Here is a 25,678-nt window from a genome sequence, read left to right on the forward strand (position 1 = left end):
CTCTGAGGAAATGGTTCAGTGAGGTTTTATTAAACCATTACTATATTCTAAGCACCATGCCATGCATTGCAGTTCTAGAAATGTAGAGACAGATATTTGTAACATGTACTCAGGAAGATGTCAAGTTCTCCAGTGGCTAGAAAATAGGAGAGGAACTGTGTGTGGTGGCCCCAGGCAGATGTGGGGAGTTAGCCAAGGAGGTGCTGGGCGGTGGTAATGGTATGAAGCGCCCGGTCTGTTCCGTCAGTGTCTTCATGTGTCTGCACATAGGATTCATGCAGGGAAACGTTGAAAATTGAAGCTGAACAAACAGACTGGATTATAAAATGCTTTATATAGTGGGTCTAGAGATAGAGAATTTATTGCAAATGTGACAGGGAGCTATAGAGAACAACAAAGAATGAGAAATCCAATCCAGCTTTGCATTTAGCTGGTTTTGTGGAGGTTCGTAATGAATGTAAAGCTATGCAGTCTCATTATCTGAATTCATAATACCTAAAAGTACAGTTTTTTCCCCAGGGAAAGTGAGATGTGTCTTCAGTTCTAATACTAATTCGGAATCTTTTTTACGTAAAACATTTGCTGGCCATATACTAACACTAATGTATACACATATTAATTGTTCCGCAAAAAATCATTGCATCATTAATATGAGGCTGTGATTCCATCTATCAGATAGCACTGACACTCATCCACTGAAGACATGAGCCATTGTCCTTAACTTTGTGCTATCATTAGAGATATGAAAATCCATCTAGAGAAAAATTTGGAAGAAGAGCGCCAGATATTACTGCAGCAACAAAAAATATGTCGAAATCGAGCTCGTAAATATTTTGTGGAATCAAACCGGAGAAAAAAGTAAGTAATCATATTTTCTTCAGAATTGTAGAAAATCAAAGTCATTATAAATTAATAGTTTCTCTACTTGGTAGCATTTTATGAACTTAAGTTGTGACATTGTCTGTAAAACACTGATCAAGATTTTTGTCCCTTCATAAATTTTCTTACCATTTTTTTGCCTAAAGCACAAAGATGTTGGTATGTTGTCTAATTCCACTGACTGTGACCATAGCAGTCTTTTCTTGTCATAGAACTTCCTATAACAGTGTCATATGACTGCAAAATGTACTGTTCTCTTTGTCTTCCGTATCATTTCATGACAAATTAAAAGATGACCAATTAGAGCCTTAGTCTCTAATGGAATGTAACTTGATTTTGTTATTCACTTCTATATAATTTTTTATATGGCTGTCTTCATTCATCCAATCAGAAAAATGGGGGAAAATATAAATAATTGTGGAAATATGATACAAAGAATATTATAAATGACTTCCATAAAAAAAAATGCAGTTTTTTAGTGTAAACTAGAAGCCTAATAAAGTAAAAGTGTAAACCATCCAGTCACTGCTTCACATTTTTCAAGGTTTCTTTGAATTACTAGATTTTGGTTTTTTAGACAGATTGGTAATAATGTTTTTGCTACCTTGTCTATATTTCCACAATATGTCAGTAGCAGCAAATCCCTAGCGTTTATCAACTGCATCATTGGGCATGTGTTGCAAATCCCATTTGGGGAATACAAAATTGTTTACCTGTAATTTTTTTCTGGCATGGTATTTCTCTTTAGATTAACTCTTTCATTATCTGGTATAAAATTATTTAATGAAGTTTTGTTTTGTATTTGTGTCTTACTGTGGTTCCCCTACCTTTTGGCTCTGGGGACCTATAAAAGGCACGTGCCAGGTGTTCAATAAAGATGAATAGTCATATGTTGAAACAGTCATGGGCTAGATCAAATATCTAGGTTTAAATCCTCGTTCCATGAATTAGAACAAGGTATTTAATCTCTCAGCCTCAGTTTCTTGTTTTTATGATTGGAATCAATAACATGCAACTCAAGGGATTGTTATGTAGAGCAAAAAGGTAATGTTAGAAGAGGAATAGTTGAAAACATGTGGAAAAATACGTATCACAGTGTCTGACCAGTACTGCTTCTTCCTTATTTAGTTTATTTTGTTGATTAATAATATCTGTCAATTGTGTGTTTTCTAATAATTGAGTTGCTTTGTAAAATAGCACAAAGTGACTTCCTGTTTTCTCTCATCAAATACTTTTCTCATCAAAAAAACAATTCTGATGTAGAAAGAAGAGAAATTTTGGTTTAAAATTCTAAGAGGACATTTTCCAATATAATTTAATTACGCTTTATTTTTGTTACCTTACAGTGCTGTGTAAAGACATGTAAAAATTTCCTTTTAAACACTAATCATTTCATTTTTTAAAATTTTTAAAAATTTTGTTATTTTTTTTAATGTTTATTTATTTTTGAGACAGAGACAGAGCATGAACAGGGGAGGGGCAGAGAGAGGGAGACACAGAATCTGAAACAGGCTCTAGGCTCTGAGCTGTCAGCACAGAGCCTGACGTGGGGTTCGAACCCACGAACTGTGAGATCATGACCTGAGCCAAAGTTGGACACTTAAACGACCGAGCCACCCAGGTGCCCCAAATCATTTCATTTTTTATAAAGGGGGCCAAGTTATTTGTGCACTCCTGAATTTCAAAATGTGTCTATTATAATGGCCTTTGGGGCCTTGCTGTTATCTATTTATGTTTTACTTCATGTAAGTTTATGCTGTCTGCTCCCATGATGGTCACAGTTTCTGTCTAAAAACCATTTTTTCCTACAAGCAGAGCTGTTCTCCTTCCACTCTTAGGTAAGTTATACTTTGACATTGTCAGTGCTGTGTCCCCAGTAGTATTCAAAGAAAGTGTCCGTAGCATCAATTTTTCTTTATTTATTCCCATTCATTGCTTAAAATCACACACATTTAATTTTCTTGTTATTTACTACTGCTTTCCTTTTCTATCTGCCAGTATTTTTCTTAAATGTTTTTATCACATTCTCAAGTTTTCCATTCTTTTATTCAGTATCTGTAGAACGGAGTCCCCTTTCTTTTACTCCAAGACCTCCTACCTTCTGTAGATACTGCCCCCATATGTACTGGCTATCTGTAGGCCTAATGCATAAGGCCTTCCTTATGGCATTCTGGGACTTCCCCTTTTTGCTCTTGGGATTTGGAGACACAGTTTCTTATTTCCCATAGCATCCCTTTTGTTTTGTTTTATAACAGTTTGCTGGAGCACATCCTCACATAGTTTTCTATTATGCTACTATGTAGATCAAGTAATCTTAAGATACACACACACACACACACACACACACACACACACACACACAAAGAAATTAACTATTTCCTACATTTTTAAAAATTTCAATTTTGGAACTATCTTTTATCTATAACTAAAAAGGCATCTATTTACTGAACAAGCATAACTGGTTGAGTACAAATGATTAAACATTATATCAGAAGAAAAAATTTTTGTTTATTCTATTAAACTTTAGAAATGATGATCTGATTTAATGTGACTTCATAAGGGTAAGAAATTGAAACAGATGTTAAGAAGAGTCCAAAAGGAGCCTCAGATAGTTGTGGTTTTCTTTAAGTTTGTTTTAATTTTGTTTGGTTTGTATTTTTTTTTTAATTTATTTGTTAAACTCCAAGTTAGTGAACATACAGTGTAGTATTGATTCAGGAGTAGAACCCAGTGATTCATCACTTACATATGACAGCCAGCACTCATCCCAACAAGTGCCCTTCTTAATGCCCATCACCCATTTAGCCCATCCCCCATCCACCTCCCCTCCAGCAACCCTCAGTTTGTTCTCTGTATTTAAGTCTCTTATGGTTTGCCTCCCTCTTGTTTTTATCTTATTTTTCCTTCCCATTCTCCTATCTTCTTCTATTGTGTTTCCTAAACATATGAGTGAAATCATATGAAATTTGTCATTTGCTGACTTTGGTTCCATGGATCTGTGTGTTTATTTTTATACCAATATCATACTGTTTTGATTAGTCTAGGTTTGCAGCATAGTTTGAGATCAAGAAGTGTGATACCTCCAGCTCTGTTCTTTCTCAAGATTGTTTTGGCTCTCTGAGATCTTTTGTGGCTCCATATAAATTGTAGAATTATTCTGGTTTTATAAAATATGCCATTGGTATTTTGACAGGGATTGCATTGAATCTTTAGATTGCCTTGTGTGGTATGGACAGTCTAACAATATTAATTCTCCCAATCCATGAGCACAGAACATCTTTCTGTTTGTTTGCATCTTCTTTTTTTTTTTTTTTAATTATTTATTGGGGGGGGGGAGCAAGCAAGTGAAGGGCAAAGAGAGGGGGCAGAGGATCCAAAGTGGGCTCTGCACTGACAGGCTGACAGCAGTGAGCCCTATGTGGGGCATGAAGTCACGAACCACAAGATCATGACCTGAGCTGAAGTCGGACGCTCAACCTCAACCGACTGAGCCACCCAGGGGCCCCTTATTTGCATCTTCTTAAGTTTCTTTCACCAGCGTCTTCCAGTTTTCAGTGTAGAGGTCTTCCATCTTCTTGGTTACATTTATTGCCAGATATCTTATTCTTTTTGATGGAATTATAAATGGGATTGTTTTCTTGATTCTCATTATTAGTGCATAGAAATGAAATGGATTTCTGAATATTGATTTTGTATCTGCAACTTTACTGAATTTATAGATTCATTCTAGCAGTCTTTTGGTGGATTCTTTAGGGTTTTCTGTATATATTATCATGTCATCTGCCAATAGTGACAGTTTTGTTTCTGTCTTTCCGATTTGAATGACTTTTTTTTTCCTTGCCTAATTGCCATGTCTGGGACTTCCAGTACTCTATTGAATACTAGTGCCATGAGTGAGCATCCTTGCCCATCCCATCCCTGTTCTTAGAGGATCACCATTATGATGTTAACGGTGGAATTGTCATATATGGCCTTTATTATGTTTAGGTACATTCTTTTCTACCCACTTCGTTGAGTGTTTTTATCATAAATAGATGTTGACTTTTGTCATGCTTTTTCTGCATCTATTGAGATGTTCATATAATTTTTATCTTTCATTTTGTTAATATAGTGAATCATTTTAATTGATTTGCAGATGTTGAACCAAGCTTGCATCCCTGGAATATATCCCAGTTGATTCTGGTGTATGACTTTTTTTTTTCTTTTTCTTTTTTAAAGTTAACTTATTTATTTTGAGAGAGAGAGAGAGAGAGAGAGAGAGAGAGAGAGAGAAAGACACTAGAGGGGCAGAGAGAGAATCCCAACCAGGCTTTGCACTGTCAGCGCAGAGCCCAGTGTGGGGCTTAATCTCATGAACCATTAGATCATGACTTGAGCTGAAATCAAGAGTTGGACTCTTAACCAACTGAGTCACCCAGGCGGCCGTGGTTTATGATCCTTTTAACGTACTGTTGGAATTGGTTTGCTAATATTTGTTGATTTTTACATCTGTGTTCATCAAGGATGTTGGCCTGTAATTTCCTTTTTTTGTGATGTTCTTGTGTAGTTTTGCTCTCGGGGTAATGCTGACCTTGTAGAATTTGTTTGGAAGCTTTCCTTCCTCTTCTATTTTTTGGAAGAGTGTGAGAAGTATAGGTATTAAATCTTCTTTGAATGTTTGGTAGACAGTACCAGTAAAGCCATCTGGTCCTGGACTTTTGTTTTTTGGGGGATTTTTGATTACTGATTCATTCTCCTTACTAATAATTGGTCTGTTCTGATTTTCTGTTTCTTCATGATTCAGTCTTGGAAGATTGTGTGTTCCTAAGAATTTTTTCATTTCTTCTATATTTTCCAATTTGTTGATGTATAATTGCTCCTAGTAATCTGGTATGATCCTTTGTATATCTGTGATATCAGTTGTAATTTCTCCTCTTTCATTTCTGATTGTATTTGTTTGAGTCCTCTCTCTTCTGTTCTTGGTTAGTCTAGCTAAGGATTTGTTGATTTTATCTTTTCAGAGAACCAGCTCTTAGTTTCAGTGATCTTTTCTATTGTCCTTTTAGTCTCTCTGCATTTCTTTCTCCTCTGATCTTTATTATTTTCCTTCTTCTAGTTTGGGGCTTTGTTTGTTCTTTTTCTAGTTCCTGTAGGTGTAAAGTTAGATTGACATTTTTATTGTTTTTTGAGGTAGACCTGTATTGTTATGAACTTACCGCTTAGAACCGCTTTTGCTATATATAGATTTCAGTATGTCATATTTCTGTTTTCATTTGTTTCTAGATTTTTTTTTAATTTCTTCCTTGATTTCTTCTCTTACACAGCTGCTCAGTAACATATTGTTAAACTCCACATATTTATAGTTTTCCCATTTATCTTCTTGTAATGAATTTCTAGTTTTATACTATTGTGGCTAGAAAAGATGCTTGATATGATTTCACTCTTCTTGAATTCATTGAGACTTGTTTTGTTGTCCAATGCATGATCTATTCAAGAGAATGTTTAATGGGCACTTGAGAAGAATGTGTATGCTGCAACTTTTGGATTGAATGTTCTGTGTATATTTATTAAGTCTGTGTCGTCTAATGTGTTTTTTAAGGCTGATGTTTCCATATTGATTTTTTTTTTCTGAATGATCTATTGATTAATGAAAGTGGGTATTGAAGTTTCCTACTATTATTGTATTGCTTTCATTTTCTCTCTTTAGGTCTGTTAAAATTTGCTTTATATATTTTGGTGCTTGTACGTTGGGTTCCTATGTATTTATAAATTTTATGTTTTCTTGCTGGATTGACCCTTTTGTCATTATACAGTACCCTTTTTGCCTTAAATTACAGTCTTTGTTTTCAAGTCTCTTTTGTCTGATATGAGTATAGCTCCTCCATCTTTTCATTTTCATTTGCATGGAATATCTTTTCCATCCCTTTCTTTCAGTCCATGCATGCTTATTTCTGAAGTTAGTCTCTTGTAGGCAGCATGTAGATAGGTCTTGTTTTTCTTTTTTCTTTTTTTTTTTTTTTTAAATCTCTTCAGTCACTGTCTTTTGATTGGTGAATTTAGGCCATTTACTTTTAAAATAATTATTGGTAAGTATACACTTATTGCCATTTTGCTCATTGTTTTATGGCAATTTTATTGTTCTTTCTTGTTTCTTTCTTCTCTTGTCTTTTGTGATCTGGCTTTCTGTAGTGTCATGTTTAGATTCCTTTCTTATTTTCTTTTGTGTATTTGTTATAAGTTTTTTCCTTCTGATTGCTGTCAGATTCACATAAAATATCGTATGTAAATAAGTCTGTTTTAAGTTGATAGCAACTTAATTTGAAGCATATTCCAAAACTTTACCTTTTTACAACACCCCCCCCAGCTTTTATATTTTCAATAACACATTTTACATCTTTTTGTCCTGTTTCCTTTAATTAATTATTGTACTTTTAATAATTTTAACTACTTTTGTCTTTTAACCTTCATGCTAGCTTTATAAGTGATTGATCTACTACCTTTGTTATATATTACCTTTTCCAGTAAGGTTTTTACTTTTCTGTGTTTTCTTATTAATTAGTGCCATTTCTTTTCAGCTGAAAGAAGACCCTTTAATGCTTCTTACAGAGCTGGTTTGGTGGCGATGAACTCCTTTAACTCCAAATCTGTCCTTCAATCCTGAGTGGTAACTTCACTGTGTAGAGAATTCTTGATTGAAAGATTCTGTTTTCTTTCAGCATCTTAAATATGTCATGCCACACCCTTCTGGCCCATAATGTTTCTGCTGGAAATTCTGCTGTGAGTTTTTGGGGTTTCCCCTTGTATGTAACAAGTTGTTTTTCTCTTGCTGCTTTTAGGATTCTCTCTTTATCCTTAACTTTTATCATTTTGATTATAATATGTCTCAGTGTGGATTTCTTTGTGTTCATCTTATTTGGAACTCTCTGGGCTTCCTGGACTTAGATGTCTGATTCCTTCCCCTGATTGAAGAAGTTTTCAACCATTATTTCTCACATAATTTTTCTGGCTCTTTCCTCTGTCTTCTTCTTCTGGGATCTCTATAATGCGAACATTATTCTGCTTGATAATTGTCCCAAAGGTCCCTTAGGGTATCGTCACTGTTCTTAATTCATTTTTACATTTGCTGCTCAGTCTCTGTGAATTTCATTGCTTTGTTTTCCAACTTGCCGATTTGTTCGACCTCATTCAGGCTGCTGTTGAACCCTTCTAGTGAATTTTTCAGTTCACTTACACCTTTCTGTTCAGTTACAACTTCTGTTACAAGTTCAGTTCAGAATCTCTTATTCCTCCAGCAAACTTTGCATACCTTTTTTGTTTCTGTCTCTTTGTTGAGGTTCTCTCCCTGTTCATCCATTTTTCTCTGAAGTTCGGTGAACTTTATAACTATTACTTTAAACTCTTTATTAGGCAGATTACTTATCACCATTTCATTTAGTTTTTTCCTTTTTTTAATTTTTTTTTACATTTATTCATTTTTGAGAGACAGAAAGAGCACAAGTGGGGGAGGGACAGAGAGAGAGGGAGACAGAGAATCTGAAGCAGGCTCCAGGCCCTGAGCTCTCAGCACAGATCCTGATGTGGGGCTCAAACTCACAAACCGCGAGATCATGACCTGAGCCGAAGTCGGACACTTAACCAACTGAGCCACCCAGGCGCTCCTCATTTAGTTTTTTCTGTGGTATTATCTTGTTCTTTCTTTTGGAACGTATTTGTTTTTCTCCTCCTTTTTCTTGATGCTCTGTGTTTGTTTCTATATATTTAGGTAAGACAGCCACCTCTCCCAGTCTGGAAGGGGTAACCTTATGTAAGAGATGTCTTACGAGGCTCAAGAGTGCAGTATCCTCTGGTCACCAGAGCATGGCACTCAAGGATGGTCTTCTTTGTGGGCTGTGTGCACCCTCTTACTACAGTGAGGCCATAGCTGTGCGTGCTAGTGGGCGGGGCCGGGACTCAGTCTCACTGCAGGAAGCCCCTGTGACTGCTGTCATGGGTTGGCAGGTAGGGGTGGCTCCCGACCCCAGTTGCAAAGCACATTCCTGACTGCAGCGCGTTGGTGGGCACAGCTCTCAAGGGCATAGGCATTGGTGCTAGCAGATTAGAGGAAGAATTCCACAAGGGTGCTCCCTGGTACTAGAATTAGGAAGGTAAACTGAGTGGCTTCTGCCATTGTCTCTTTCCCCAGGGGAAAGTCCCTGCTGTTTCCAGTCCCTCCCACAGACTTTTTAAGGTGAATGAATGGGTCTCCTTTCCCTATTGTCTGTGTGCAGTTCAGACTAGTGTTTGAGTCTGTGCCAAAGCCTGTTAGAGTGAGTTTTCTGTTCCCTATGGTTTTATAGTTTTCCTGACATAATCCCTGTTCACTGTTTTGGGGGCTCCTCTCTCCTGTGCAGGATCTAAGGTTTGGGATATGGAGGTGGAATCTCTTACTCCTCCAGCAAACATTGCATACCTTTTATATCCCTTCTGATTGTGACCCACAGCAGCTGGGGTGTTGTTTTCCCCTAACAAGTTCATGTTTCTGCCTCCCTCTCTTACTGATGTTGCCCTTTTATCCTTTGTTGTGGAGGCTCTGTTCATTCCATTTTCAGGTCCCTTTCCGTGGGAATTATTCCATACATAGTTGTAGATTTGTGTCCAGGGGAGGACATGGTTCAGGACTTGCTGTGCTGCTATCTTGGACCCAACTCAACCTCCAAATAGTTTTAAAATACTAATGTAAGCATATAGACTTAAAAGATCAGATTATCAGACAAAATTCCTATGTAACTAACTGGCAGAAAAAGAGAAAAAAGGACAGAATGGGGAAATTTTTCCAAATAAAGAGAACAAAGACTACCAGGTAATAAATGAAGGGCAAATACTTTGGAAGAGTCGCTAAAATTTGTAAGACAGATTTCTTAAATATCCTAAAGGCAGAAGAAAATTAGCTAGAGAATCATGTAATGAATTACCTGGTGAACATGAAATATGGGGTAACTGCATTATCTGTTTGGGAAAATGATGAAGTTTGAAGTTTCCCATGAAGCCGGAAATATATACCCTTAGAATAAATAAGAAGAAATTATACTTTACATAGTAAGTCATGTTTATCAAACCTCTACGTGTGGATATATATCGTAAGCTAAAAAATATAAATAGATTCAAGTAGGTTTAGATATCAGTATGTGTGAATATCCATGGTTATATTATCCATAATATATTAAAAGAAAAATTCAAGGAATTTAAGACATTTACAAGTGATTTTTGAACATTTAAAAATAATCTAGAAGACAGCCATTTATTCACTAAAGTAATATTTGCTGGGAGACTTAAAGATTTCATATACTGAAGAATAAAAAAGTAAATGCATGATTCCTGCCCTCAACTTACTAACAGTGAAGGAATAAAGCCTGGCGATGCTATGCGATGAATACTGTGACGTACTATGGAAGCACATTCACATAGTCCGGAACAAAGAACTCCTGGAAGTCTTGTTAGATGACCAGGAGTTATCCAGGCGGCCGGAGCAGGAAGGGAATTTAACTCAAAGAGGACAATATGTGGAGAGGTTTAATGTTATGGAATATAAGAGAGAAACGTTATGTGATTTACACACGGGGAAATGTGGAAGAGCATTAGGAGATGAAGCTATAGAGTGGGTAAGGAGATATTTCATAAAACCACTTGTGTGCTGATCTAAAGCAATTAAACCCTGTCCTTAGTACTCGGAGATGCTGTTGAAGGAGGAAGACCAGAGTGTCATGACTGCATTTACATTTTAGTTGATTACAGCCAAGGACTAGAGGATGAAATGAAAGCACCTGGAGACAAGAACAAAAGAACAAGTAGAGAGTTGTTACACTGACCTGGCAAGAAGGGGGGGAGGGTCACTGGGGGGGTCTCAAGTCATGGGTGGTGCATAAGGAGCATTGTCAAAATGGGATACTTACGGATTTTGTAAACCTTACGTTTTTAATACCAGTCTTTCTAAATTTCTGTGATCTTTTATACAAATTATGATAAATTTTTGATTTTTCCTTTATGCCCTAGGATTATTATGATAAGCATCAAATATTTCCTGTTGTATTGCTGTTTTGCCTTGAGCTGTTAACCTTTATTTAGTTTATAATAGTAGCCTGACAGGTAAGCTTGGTGAGTTTATCTATTAAAGATTTTCTCTCTATTGGCTGAAATTTCTCTTTTTTAAATTGAAGTCTTTATTTTAAGATAGTTGTAGATTCACATGCTGTTGTAAAAAAAATAATAGAAATCCCATAATACCTTTTACTTAGTTTTCCCCAATGGTAACATTTTACAAAACTATAGTTCAACCTCAAAACCAGAATAATGACACTTAGGCATGCAAGATACAGAACATCGTCGCAGAGATTCCTGACGTTGCCTTTTATAGTGACACCCACTTCCCTCCCACTCCCACCCTCTGGAGATCACTAATCTGTTCTCATTTCATCTCAGGTTTTGCATTTCTAGAGCGCTCTATAAATGCCGTCATACTGTGTGTAACCTTTAGTGATGGGCTTTTTTCCCTCGGTGCAACACTCTGGGATCCGTCCAGGTTGTTGTGTGCACCAGCGGTTCACTGTTTTTATTGCTGAGTGTTCTCCATGATGTGGGTGGTGCACCAAAGGGGGGTTAACCTGAAGGACATCTGGGTGATTTCCAGTTTGGGTTATGACAAATAAAGCTGCTGTAAATACTCGTGTATATGTTTTGTGTGAACAGAAATTTTTATTTCTTTGGATAAATGACTGAAAGTACAATTGCTGGATCATACGGTGGTTGCATATTAGTGTTTTTAAAAAATTGCCAAACTGTTTTTCAGAGTGACTGTATCTATCACCACTGTAAGATTGATCAGTGTTTCACATCCTCACCAGCTGGCACCAGTGTTGTTAATAGTTTTTATTTTATCCATTTTTATGGGTGTGTAGTAATAGCTCATTGTATTAATTTTCATTTCCCTAATGGCTAATGATGACAATATCTTTTCATGTGCGTATTTGCTATCTATCCTCTTTAATGAAGTTTCTCTTAATGTCTTTTGTACATTTTCTAATTAGATTACTTGCTGTTTTACTGTTGAATGTCAGAGAACTGTATACATTCTAGATACTTTGTCAGGCATGTGCTCCTCTGGAGCTTAGCTTTTCATCTTAGTTGGGTCCTTCCCAGAGCACAAGTTATTATTTCTACGAAGTCCAGTTTATCCACTTTTCTTTTTATAGATTGTGCTTTGATGTCAAGTCTAAGAACTCTGTGCTTAACGACCTAGATCCTAAAAATTTTCTCTTTTTCCTAAACGCTTCTATTTTAATGTTTTATAGTTAAGTCCATGATTCATTTAAAAAAAATTTTTTTTAAGTTTATTTATTTTGAGAGAAAGAGAGAGGAGAGAATCCCAAGCAGGCCCATGCAGTCAGCACAGAGCCCGACACAGGGCTAGAACCCACAAACCGTGAGATCATGACCTGAGCCAAAATCAAGAATCAGACACTTAACCAAATGAGCCACCCATGCACCCTCCCCCCATGATTCATTTTGAGTTAACTTTTGTATAAGGTGTGAGACTTAGGACCCCCTCATCAGAATTCAGTTGAGGGTATTCGTGTGGGTCTATATGTGGGTTCTCTCTTCTGTTAATCTGTTTTGTTAAACTTCCACCAATACTTCAGTTTTTATTGTGATTATGTAGCTATATAATATGTAGTTATATAATTATTCTTGTGTAGTAAGGTAGGTCTTCAAATCACATAGACTGATTCCTCCCACTTGATTCTTTCTCAGAATTATTTTAGGTATTCTAATTCCTTTGCCTTTATATATAAAATTTAGAATAATCTTATCTGTATCTGCAAAAAACATTGATGAGTTTTTTAATAAGAATTGCATTATGCCTTTACATCTATGTGGTGTGGAGACAACTGACATCTTTTCTTTAATCAATCTGAGTTTTTTATTTCAGTTATTGTATTTTTCAGTTCTAAAATTTTCACTTGGTTCTTCATAGTGATTCTGTAATCATCTATTCTTGAGGCTATTTTTTTCATTTGCAATCATGTTCATAATTGCTGATTGAGCACTTTTATCAATCATGGCTGCTGTAAAATCTTTGTCAGATAATTCTGACCTCTCTGTCATTTTGGTGTTGATATCTGTTGTCTTTTTTCACTCAGTTTGAGATCTTCCTGGTTCTTGGAATAAGTGGTTTTCTATTAAAACCTGGACATTTTTGTATTATGTTATGAGACTCTGGAACTTCCTAAAGTGTCACCTTTAGCTGGCTCTGGCACCATACCAGCTGGGGAAGGCTATGGGGGTGGACGTTGCCTCATTACTGACAGATGGAGGTGGCGGTCTAGTTCACCCCTCGGTCTCTGTGGACACCAGGTTAGGGGAGGGGCCCCTTATTACTTCAGGGGGCGTGGGCATTTCCATTGACACCGCAGTGTGTGTGACCTCATTACTGCTAGATGTTGATGGAGAAAGTCTTCCTCAGACACTACCCAGTTGGGCAGAGATGGGCAGAGACTCATCCTGCCAGACTCCGGACCTCTTTTCTGCTAATACCAGGTGATGAGGAGGGCCTCGTTACCACCAGGTAGGGATGAAAGCCCGGCGTTCAGTTCAGCTTCTCTGACGTTATTCCAGCAGGAGGGCTGGGGGTGCCCTGTTACTGCCTGGCAAGCGTGGAAATCCAGGCCCCCCAGCAGCCTTTGCTGGCAAGGGTGGGAGCAGAGCCACAGTGTTTCTTCGGTGGTATTTGGATAGAGTGGTGGGCTGTTGAATAAAAGTTTTCTGTCTTGCTGGGTTGGCTTTTCCTCTCCTGGGGCTAGAGAGAGCAAGCTTCGTTTGGCTAGTTTATTTGTTTATTTTGTCTAAACCTGTTGACATATACACATTGCCTGATTCTTCCACTCCAAGTATGGGATATTTGAAGCCAAAAGAAAAACCAGGAAACTTACCATCGTGTTGTTCCTCAGGTCCCGGGGTCCATGGTTGCTCTGCTTCCTTCTTTCCACCTTTTACTTTTTTATTCTTTTTTTAAATATATGTAATGTCTAGGATTTTTATTTGTACTTAGTGAGAGAAATGGCAAGAAGTATGTGTACTTCCATCTTACCTGAAGCAGAATTTGTTTCTTTTTGATGTTAGTATTTCTCTTTTAAAACTAACCCCTTAGCCTTGCTTCTTTTATATTTCTAACACATTATGACCTAGTAAATAGAAGATTTTCATTAGAACTGAATCTGAGATAAGAATATATGTGAATAAGGACCTAGGAGACTCTCTAATGATTAAAACTTATGAACTTTAGTTAATTGATATTTGGCACGGTTTTTCTGGCTGACATCTCAGTCTTTGAAAGAAGTGCGGTGCTGTTATGGTTTCCTTTTGCAGTCCGTGTGTTACTAGTCATGTGTGGGAAATCAGAGTATAGATCTTTGTTGTTTGGGTGTTTTTTCCTGCACTGGTGTCTTCATGGCTGTTTGAAACTTTCCATTTATTTTCTTTTCCAGTCAAGGGAAAGTCAATCAGTTGGAAATATGATTTTTCAATACAGGTTTTTGGGGTCTCAAATAATTTTAAGTGTTAACAAGTAAAGGATTAACTGTGACACGTGTTTCTTTGACAAGCAGCGAAATGTGACAGTATATTCTTGTATTTAGTGTTATTTCTTATAAGCTATTGGCATTATCATGTATTTAAAATCTTATGCTTTATTCCTGAAAACTACTCTTTCTCCAGTTATAGTTTTTTAATTGGAGTGCTGTTTTGTTCTATTTTTAAATTTGATTTCTAATTATTTCAAAATATAGTTTTTAAACTTTTAAACTAAAAAAAAAATGATCATATCTCTAGAATATTGTACCTATTTAAATCTTAAATACAGTTCCATCCAGAAAAAAATACATTACAAAAGGCCAGCTTTCCAGTTCTGCCTGTGTCTCCTGTGACCTCAGGTGCTCTTAATACTATGCTTAGGTTCTCTTGTTAAAGTTGTTGCCATGACGGTTATTTCTTCACTTTTTAAGAATATTTCCAGCAGAAGAAAATAATACTCCATAGTTGTAGATTCCTGGAAAAACAGAACAATCTGACATGCGACCATCATGTGATGCAGGGCTCACATTGAGCCAAGGTGGTCTACATGTTTCATGAGGCAGAACTGTACACGTTAAATAGACCCTTCAAAATTTGCTGAAATGCATTATTCTAGTAGCCAAGATAGGAAAATAATCTAAATGTCCATCAGCTGGCGAATATACAAAGAAAATGTGAGAGATACAAACACCATGGAATATTATTTCAGTCTTAAAAAGAGGAGGATACCCTGCCATTTGTGACAACATGAATGAACCTGGAGGACATTATGCTAAGTGGAATGAGTCAGACACAGACAAAGACCGCATGATCTCACTTATATGTGGAATCCAAAAAAGGTTGAACTGCAGAGAGGGGTGGGGGAAAAGGAGAGCTATTGATCAAAAAGAACAAACTTTGAGCTGTGAATAAGTTCTAGAAATCTCATGTACAGCATGGTGACTGTAATTAATAGTGTATGGTATCGTTGAAATTTGCTAAATGAGTACACCTCCAGTTTGCTCATCAGCAAAAAGCAAAAGATAACTATAGGAGGAGAGGGATATGTCCACAGCTTTGGTTTGGACAATCATTTCACAGTGTTTACACATATAGACATTATATTGTACACCTTCAATATATACAGTTTGTGGTTTTCTTTTCTTTTTTTTTTTTTTAGTGTTTATTTTTTTGAGAGAGAGACAGAGCATGAGCAGGGGAGGGGCAGAGAGAGAGGGAGACACAGAATCTGAAGCAGGCTCTAGGCCCTGAGCTGTCAGCACAGAGCCTGATATGGGGCTCGCACTCATGAGCTGTGAGATCATGACCTGCGCTGAAGTCAGATGCTTAACTGACTGAGCCACCCAGGTGCCCCAGTTTATGTTTTCCAAGCACAAATCAGTAAATGAATTTTTTTAAGTTGCTAAGACAGGCCATGTTTCTTCCGTGAAAAAGGCTAACACCAAGGGGTTGCACTGAATGTGTAGGTTTTGTGAGCAGTATCAACATTTTAACCATGTTTGTTCTTCCAATCCATGAGCATGGAATGTTTTTCCATTTTTTGTGTCTTCAATTTTGTTCACAAGCTTTGTGTAGTTTTCAGCATAGTTTTCAGCATGTAGATCTTTTATCTCTTTGGTTAGCTTTATTCCTAGGTATTTTAGGGTTTTTGGTGCAATTGTAAATGGGATTGATTCCTTGATTTCTCTGCTGTTTCATTATTGGTGTATAGATATGCAACTGATTTCTGTACAGTGATTTTATATCCTGTGACTTTGCTGAATTCATGTATCAGTTCTAGCAGATTTTTCGTGGAGTCTTTTAGGTTTTCCATGTCGAGTATCATATCATCTGCCAATAGTGAAAGTTTGACTTCTTCCTTGCCAATTTGTATGCCTTTTATTTCTTTTAGTTATCTTATTGCTGAAGCTAGGACTTCCAGAACTATGCTGAATAACAGTGATAAGAGTGGACATCCCTGTCATGTTCCTGACCTTAGGGGGAAAGCTCTCTGTTTCCTCAACGTGTATGGAAATAGAGTATATTATGCTAAGTGACATAAGTCATTCAGGATAAATATCATATGATTTCACTCATGTGGAATTTAAGAAACACAACAGATGAACATAGGGGAAGGGAAGCAAAAATAAGATAAAAGCAGAGAGGGGCAAACTGGAAGAGACTCTTAAATACAGAGAACAAACTGAGGGTTGCTAGAGGGAGGTGGGTGGGGGATGGGCTAAATGAATGATCAGCCTTAAGGAGGGCACTTGTCGGGATGGGCACTGGGTGTCATATGTAAGTGATGAATCAATGGGTTCTCGTGAAACCAATACTACAGTGTACGTTAACTAACTTGGAGTTAAATAAATAAATTGAAAAGACATAAAAAGTGATGATTACCTTAAAAAAAGACTGATTCCATGGTTAATGGGAAGCAGCACCATGCTCTTCCAGCTCTGCCTTCTACAGTGGCAGGAGCAGGTGTCTTGTTTTTATCACAAGCCCCATCTGTTCCCAGAGTACTTACCACAATGCCTGGCACATAACTGCATGAAGAGGAGTCGGTGATGAGGGAAAGAACTACATCAGTCACCTCTATGATTGCTTATTAAAACTTTCTGTAGGGGCGCCTGGGTGGCTTGGTCGGTTAAGTGTCCGACTTCGGCTCAGGTCATGATCTCGCGGCCCGTGAGTTCAAGCCCCGCGTCGGGCTCTGTGCTGACCGCTCAGAGCCCGGAGCCTGTTTCAGATTCTGTGTCTCCCTCTCTCTCTGCCCCTCCCCTGTTCATGCTCTGTCTCTCTCTGTCTCAAAAATAAATAAACGTTAAAAAAAAATTTTTTTTTTAAAAAATAAAACTTTCTGTCTACGGACTTCAAGCTGTATTACAAAGCTGTAATCATCAAGACAGTATGGTACTGGCACAAGAACAGACACTCAGATCAATGGAACAGAATAGAGAACGCAGAAATGGACCCACAAACATATGGCCAACTAACTTTGACAAAGCAGGAAAGAATATTCAATGGAATAAAGACAGTCTCTTCAGCAAGTGGTGCTGGGAAAACTGGACAGCGACATGCAGAAGAATGAGCCTGGACCACTTTCTTACACCATACACAAAAAGAAACTCAAAATGGATGAAAGACCTAAGTGAGACAGGAGGTCATCAAAATCCTCGAGGAGAAAGCAGGCAAAAACCTCTTTGACCTTGGCCACAGCAACTTCTTAACACGTCTCCAGAGGCAAAGGGAACAAAAGCAAAAATGAACTACTGGGACCTCATCAAAATAAAAAGCTTCTGCACAGCCAAGGAAAAATCAGCAAAACTAAAAGGCAACCGACAGAATGAGAGGAGATATTTGCAAGTGCCATCTCAGATAAAGGGTTAGTATCCAAAATCTATAAAGAACTGATCAAACTCAACACCCAAAAAACAAATAATCCAGTGAACAAATGGGCAAAAGACCTGAATAGACACTTCTCCAAAGAAGACATCCAGATGGCAAACCAACATATGAAAAAATGCTCATCATCACTCATCATCAGGGAAATACAAATCAAAACCACAGTGAAATACCACCTCACACCTGTCAGAATGGCTATCCTTAACAACTCAAGCAACAACAGATGTTGGCGAACATGCAGAGAAAGAATCTCTCTTGCTCTGCTGGTGGGAATGCAAACTGGTGCAGCCACTCTGGAAAACAGTATGGAGGTTCCTCAGAAGATTAAAAGTAAAACTACCCTACGACCCAGCAATTGCACTACTAGGTATTTATCCAAGGGTATTTATCCCTGTTTCAAAGGGGCACATGCACCCCAATGTTTATAGCAGCACTATCAACAATAGCCAAAGTATGGAAAGAGCCCAAATGTCCATCGATGGATAAAGAAGATGTGGTGTAAATATATACAATGGAGTATTACTTGGCAATCAAAAAGAATGAAATCTTGCCATTTGCAACTACTTGGATGGAACTAGAGGGTATTATGCTAAGCGAAATTAGAGAAAGACAAATATCATGACTTCACTCATATAAGGACTTTAAGATACAAAACAGATGGACATAAGGGAAGGGAAGCAAAAATAATAAAAAAAAAAAAAAACAGGGAGGGAGACAAAAACATAAGAGACTCTTAAATATGGAGAACAAACAGGGTTACTGGAGGGATTTTGGGAGGGGGGATGGGCTAAATGGGTAAGGGGCATTAAGGAATCTACTCCTGAAATCATTGTTGCACTATATGCTAACTAACTTGGATAGAAATTGAAAAAATAAATTAAATAAAAATTTAAAAACAAAACTTTTTGTTGAGCCCATCACTGAGTTCAGGAGTAGAAACTTCTGTCCTTGATCACATTCCATCCCTGGTTTAATTTTATTCAGTCTGGAACACACATTATTTCCTATGGTCCTAGAAAGTACTGTGTGAAATTATTATTACTTTGTATATGCATTTGAGCCCAGAGAACAGTATTAAATACTAGTGATGGTAACTTGCTATCAGAATTGCTCCCTGATTATAGCAAAAAAAAAGCATCACCTGTTAGCTTTAGAAATTCATCGTTCCTCACTGCCAAACTTGGCTGAACTGGTATTATTGTCTTATTTTCTCTTTCTTCCAACTTACTGTTTTGGCATGCTCTTCCTTCTACCTAGAGCACTTTTCTCCACTCACTTCTTTTCATGACTGGCCGTATTCTGAATTTTTAGCTTAAATGTTATGTTTCCAGAGAAATATTCCCTGTTTCACCTCATTTAAAGTGAGTTCCCTTAGGGGCACCTGGGTGGTTCAGTCAGTTAAGCATCCGACTTCGGCTCAGGTCATGATCTCATGGTTCGTGAGTTCAAGCCCTGCGAGCCCCACTGTGCTGACAACTCAAAGCCTGGAGCCTGCTTTGGATTCTGTGTCTCCCTCTCTCTCTTTGCCCCTCCCCCATTCATGCTCTGTCTGTCTGTCTCTCTCTCTCTCAAAAATAAACATTAAAAAAACTAAAAATAAAATAAGTTCTCTGTCTTGGACTAGAGTTTCTTTACTTCACAGCACTTATGACAATCAGTAATTCTTTGTATACTTGCTTTTGTTAGCTTGCTTCATTAGATTATAAATAACTGCATAGAGACACCTGGGTGGCTCACTCTGTTGAGAGTCCAGCTCTTGATTCGGCTTAGGTCATGATCCCAGAGTTGTGGCATCGAGCCCTGCATCAGGCTCCATGCTGAGTGGGGAGCCTGCTTAAGATTCTCTCTCCCTCTCTTTTTCTCTCCCTCTGCATCTCTCCACCACTCATGTGCTTTCACTGTTTAAAATTAAAAAAAAAAAACTGCACAGATCACATCTATTTTTGCTTACCGTTATATTCCCAGCAGATAAATTATTAAATCAAAATAATAAATAACCGCTTTTAGAAGTGCTCTGATTATATTTGAAGCTGACATATGAACAAGCATTCATTCAGCAATTATGTATTAAACATCTTTCAGGTTCAAGGCTTGGTGTTAGGCACCAAAATTCCAGAAATTAAAATTTCAGTCCCCACACTCAATAAACTTAGCATCTGATGGGGAAGATAGTTAAAATACAATTAATTCTTTTATTCAGCAATTCTATGTAGTTCCTATTATGTTTCAAGCACTATGTTATGTGCTGACACATTATCTGTCTTGTGATACTTAAAGTCTAATAAGCAATACAGAAAAGTAAACAGATAATTACAATTTAGTAAGATAAACACTATGGTAAGTTAAGCTTAGGATTCCATGGGAAGGCAAAGTTGTGTATGTGTCGATGTTGAGAATAGAGGTGCCTTGAGAAAAGTTATAGAAAGTCTGTTATATGGTCTCTAGGAAAGTGATTAAAAACCAGGAAGAGTCAGACTGCCTAGCTTAGACTCCCTGTTTGTTCTATTTAGTGATTATGTGACCTTGAAAAAATTACTTACCCTTTCTAAGACTCATTTCTTTCATTTGTAAAATATTCAACTCCCAGAATTGTGGGCTAAAGCAAGACCGTACACATGAAATTCTGATGCACTGCCCGGCCGTGATAAATGAGTGGTGTCCTATTCCCTTTTCACAGTCCATCTTATGTGCAGTGATGAACTTTGCTTTGCCAGAAGCCTTCTCCCAAACTTACTTTCTACATCAGTCCCTACAATCCTGATTGTATCCCCTGTCCCAAAGACAAAAGTCAGTTACATAAGCAATTACCCATAAGTATAGTCGGTGCCTTTTGGAAGAGAGCAGACATGGGAATGTTTAACCGAAAGGAAAAGTAAGACAAAGGAGTTGAAGACATGTGATTGTATTAGAAATTTGTTAGAACTCAAATTGAGGTAAATATGGATACAAGTGATTTTTAGGTATGGAACAAATTCTCTGCTTACAGCTTCTATTTTTGTTTATGATAAAGAATGTGGGAGGGAAGGAGTAGGTGATATTGTGGGAAGTGTGTTAAGACACTATAGTAGAGACTTGATAGACACACAGGATGAGGCCTGAAGAGTCACTATTGCTTTTCATTGTCTCTTCTAACCATTGCACTTTTCTTTAAAATCCCTTAGCTCTTTTATTTTTTTAACTTTTTTTAAGTTTATTTATTTTGAGAGACAGTGTGCACATGCACTTGCACATGAGTAGGGGAGGAACAGAGAGAAGGAGAGAGAATCCCAAGCAGGCTCCACACTGTCAGCGCAGAGCCCTGCGCGGGGCTCTGTCTCGCTAAGGGTGAGATCATGACCTGAGCCAAAATCAAGTCAGACACTTAACTGACGGAGCCACCCAGGCACCCTTTTTTTTAACTGGAATAGAGTCGACATATATTGTTACATTAGTTTTAGGTGTACAATGTGATTGGCCCTCTCTGTACCTTATGCTCCCCATAAGTGTATCTATCCCCATACAACACCGTCACAATATCATTGACTGTGTTCCCTATGCTGTGCCTTTCATCCCCCTGAATCTCCCACTCCCCTCCACCCATTTTGCCCCTTCCCCCATGCCTCTCCCCTCTGGCATGCACCAGTTTTTTCTACTTGTGGATCTGTTTCTACTTTGTTTCTTTTGCTTTTTAGATCTGCTAGGTGAAATCTTATGGTATTTGTCTTTGTCTGTCTGACTTACTTCACTGAACATAATGCCCTCTAGGTCCATCTGTGTTGTCTCATATGGCAAGATCTCATTCCCTTTTATGGTTAAGTAATATCCCAGTGTGTGTGTGTGTGTGTGTGTGTGTGTGTGTACACATATGTATATATTTACATCTTTTTTATTCCTCTATTGATGGACACTTAGATTGCTTCCATATCTTGACAATTGTAAATAATCCTGCAATAAGCATAGGGGTGCATATATCGTTTTGAATTCATGTTTTGTTTTCTTTGAGTAAAAACCCAATAATGGGATTACTGGATCATGTGATATTTCTCTTTTTAGTTTTTTGAGGAGCCTTCCTACTGTTTTCCACAGTGGCTCTACCAGTTTGCATTTCTCCAACAGTGCGCATGAGTTCCTTTTTCTCCACATCCTCAACAATACTTATTATTTCTTACCTTTCTAATAACAGCCATTCCGGTAGATGTGAGGTGATACCTCACTTGGTTTTGATTTTCATTACCCTGATGATGAGTGACAGCCATCTTTTCATGTACCTATTGGCCATCTGTGTATCTTCTTTGGGAAAATGTGTATTCAGGTCCTCTAACCATCTTTAATGGGATTATTTGGTTTTCTGGTGTTGAGTGGTATAAATTTTTTTATTTATATTAGATATTAAGCCCTTATCAGATATATCATTTTGCAAATGTCTTCTTCCATTGCCTTTTCATTCTGTCAGTGGTTTTCTTTGCTGTGCGAAAGATTTTTATTTTGGGGTAGTCCCAATAGTTCATTTTTGCTTTTGTTTTTCTTGCCTGAGGACATCTATGGTTGATGTCCAAGAGATTATTTGGATATCTTTTGTTTTCTTCTAGGAGTTTCATGGTTTGGAGTCTGACATTTAGGTTTTTAAATCATTTAGGGTTTATTTTTGCGTATGGTGTAAGAAAGTGGTCCAGGTTCATTCTTCTGCATGTCACTGTCCAGATTTGTACCAGATCGTTTGTTCTTGGAGAAGTGAGAAGCCTCCTTAAGATCCCTGGCCCTCCAGCAAATTTCTGGGGTTAGTAACTAAATCTTCTTCCTGTGTGCTCCAGGCACTTTGCGAACTGCTGTTTCTATGCCTTAGCTCAAAAGCTCACAGCGGTGGTTTGTTAGCTGTCTCTTTAAGGACAGGGACTCCGTTTCCTGTAGCCCTCACCCTCTCCCTCTCCCGGAGCTAAGCTCACAGATTTTAAAGTACCCAGAGTTAAGCCTATGATTGTAAAATCTCAAGAAGTTTGGCTCCACTGGCTTTCAGAGCCAAATGTTCTAGGGATCTGTCCTCCCGGTGCAGGGCCCCTGTGTCTGGGGAGCCTGGTGGGGGGTCCAGTTCCATGCCTTCTTCATGCCTGTGGTGACCCTCCCGTTCGTTCGTGGTTAATCTCACTGGAAGTTTGGTTCCTGGCCACATCTCCACCCTCCCACCCATCTTGATGTGGCCTCCCCTCTACTGTTAACTGTGGAGAGACTGGCCACTCTTTGGGTTGTTTTCGGGGTTTGCCGACCCATGTGGCTTTTACCAAGGTGTATCTGTTGGGTGTGGTGAGTTTCGGGTCCTCCTGCCCCACCGCCCTCCCAGGCGCCCACATTGACTCTTGTTACAAGGCTCCTCCCGGGTGGCCGGGTGGCCGCAGCAGGACAGAGCTGTGTCTTCCACTGCACTGATGTCACACTGTGCTCCTCCCGCTGCTGAAGCTATGCTGGCCACGGCCCACTCTGAGCCCTTGAATGAAAATGTGTCTTCCTCAGCTGGGGATGGGGAGGTATGTCTGTCTGTCCTCCCAGAGCACTTGAGGTCTCCAGTCCTTGGAGCTACACCCATAGCTCAGCACCGATCACATGTCCTTGACACTGTTGGGAGAGGGGGATGGGTATCCACCCCTGCCCCTCCGCCCCCCCTCCCCCCCCCCCCCCCCCCCCCCCCCCCCCCGTGAAAGAACTGGTCCCACAGCACAAAGGGGAGGCAGCAGACCCTTGGTCCTCAATCCTCTTCCTCCCCATGGAGACCCTCCCATGTCTTTTCACTGGAGCATTTAGACCATTTACATTTAAAGTAATTATTGATAGATATGTACTTATTGCCATCTGGTTCATAGTTTTCTGGTTGTTTTTATAGTTCTCTGTCCCTTTCTTCTTTTGCTTTCTTTCCTTGTAATTCATGACTTTATTTAGTGTTAGACTTGGCTTTCTTTCTCTTTCCTTTTTGTATCTACTATAGTTTTTTGCTTTGTGGTTATCATGAGACTCATATATTATATCCTAAGAATATAGCATCACATTCTAAAAGAACTTCAGTTTTACTTCCTCTTCTGTATTTTATGTATATATTGTCATATTTTATATCTTTATGTTTTTTGAGTTCCCCTTAATTAAGTTTTTAGATAAAATTGATTTTACTGCTTTTGTCTTTTAACTTTTTGGCTTTACAAATGTTTGCTCTTATACCTTTAGTGTATATTTGCTTTTACTCATGGTATTTTTTCTTTTTATAATTTTCTAATTATGGCCTTTTCATTTACCCTAAAAGAAGTTCCTTTAACATTTATTGTAAGGCTGGTTTCGTAGTAAATTAACTCCTTTAATTTTTGTTTGTCTGGGAAACTCTTTATCTCTCGTTCTGTTCCGAGTGATAGCCTTGCTAAGCAGAATATTCTTAGTTCTAGGGTTTTTCCTTTTAGCACTTTGAATATATCATGTCACTGCCTTCTGGCCTACAAAGTTTCTGTTGAAAAAAATCAGCTGATGGCCTTGTGGCATTTCCCTCATACATAATTAGTTGCTTCATTTTTGCTGCTTTTTTTTTTCTTTTTTTTTTTTCATGTTTATTTGTTTTTGAGAGAGAGAGAGAGAGACAGAGCATGAGCCGGGGAGGGGCAGAGAGAAAGGGAGACACAGAATCCAAAGCAGGCAGCACAGAGCCTGACACAGGGCCCGAACTCATGAGCTGTGAGATCATGACCTGAGCGAAAGTCGGATGTTCAACCAACTGAGCCACCCAGGTGCTCCCATCTTTGTTGCTTTTAAAATTCTTCCTTGGTTTTTCATCTTTGGTGTTTTAATTATTATGTGTCAGTGTAGAGAGAATTTCATGGGTCCATCTTGTTTGGAACTCTCTGTGCTTCCCAAACCTGGATGTCTGTTTCCTTCCCCAGGTTAGGGAAGTTTTCAGCTATTATTTGTTCCAATATGCTTTCTGTTCCTTTCTCTCTCTCTTCTCCTTCTGAGATCCCTGTGATGCAAATATTTGTCTGTTTGATGTTGTCCAAGAGATCCTTTAACCAATCTTTTTGTTTTTCCTCTTTTTGCTGTCGAGCTTAGGAGTTTTTTTTTTCCATTACCCTGTCTTCCAGATTGCTGATCCATTCTTCTGCATCTTCTAATCTCCTGTTGATTCCTTCTAGTGTATTTTCCATTTCAGTTATTGTATGCTTCAAATCTTGATTGGTTCTTTTTTAATGTTTTCTCTCTCTATTAAAGTTCTCACTTAGTTCAACCACTCTTCTCCAGTTTGGTGAGTATCTTGAAGACCATTACTTTAAACTCTTTATCAGGTAGATTTTTTTCTCTCCTCATTTAGTTCTTTTTCTGAGGTTTTGTCTTATTTCACTTGGAGCATATTCCTTTGTCTTAATTTTGCTTGACTTTCTGTGTTTGTTTCTATGAATCAGGAGGAACAGATAATTCTCCTAAACATGATGGAATGGTCTTGTGTGTCATTGTTCCTTGTGTAGACTGTGCGTGCCTGGTGACTGGAGCTATGTCTGGCATGGGCTGGGGATCCCAGGGCAATCTATGCTGTGACTACCCTGCTGGAATAGCCATAGCTAACGTGGATATGGGCCAGAGTGGGTACAGGGTGCCCTGGTCCCCAAGATCTTTTAAAGCACATGCTATCTAACTGTACTGCTCACTATTACCTGTCTTACCTGTCTTACACTATTACCTGTCGTAATAATGTCACTATTACTATGATGCTCTATAGATCCTCTGTGTCATTGCTTGAAAGTTTTAGCACCTGGCTCTTCTTGCCTCCTTACCGCTGTTATGCCCAGAATTCGTGATCCCCAAAGACCACCAGGGAGCCGAGTCTGATGCA

The 25,678-nt window shown here is 38.3% G+C and overlaps 1 protein-coding gene across 1 annotated transcript in view; it reads left to right on the top strand.

Moving 5' to 3' along the window:
- CEP126 (centrosomal protein 126) overlaps positions 1 to 25,678 on the top strand; it is a 104,363-nt gene that overhangs the window by 2,556 nt on the left and 76,129 nt on the right. Inside the window, exon 2 of the mRNA XM_042957573.1 lies at positions 739 to 858. Coding sequence (XP_042813507.1) covers positions 739 to 858 — 120 coding nt within the window. The remainder of the gene's footprint in view (positions 1 to 738; positions 859 to 25,678) is intronic.

Source organism: Panthera tigris, chromosome D1, assembly GCF_018350195.1.
Source record: "Panthera tigris isolate Pti1 chromosome D1, P.tigris_Pti1_mat1.1, whole genome shotgun sequence".
Lineage (NCBI taxonomy): Eukaryota > Metazoa > Chordata > Mammalia > Carnivora > Felidae > Panthera > Panthera tigris.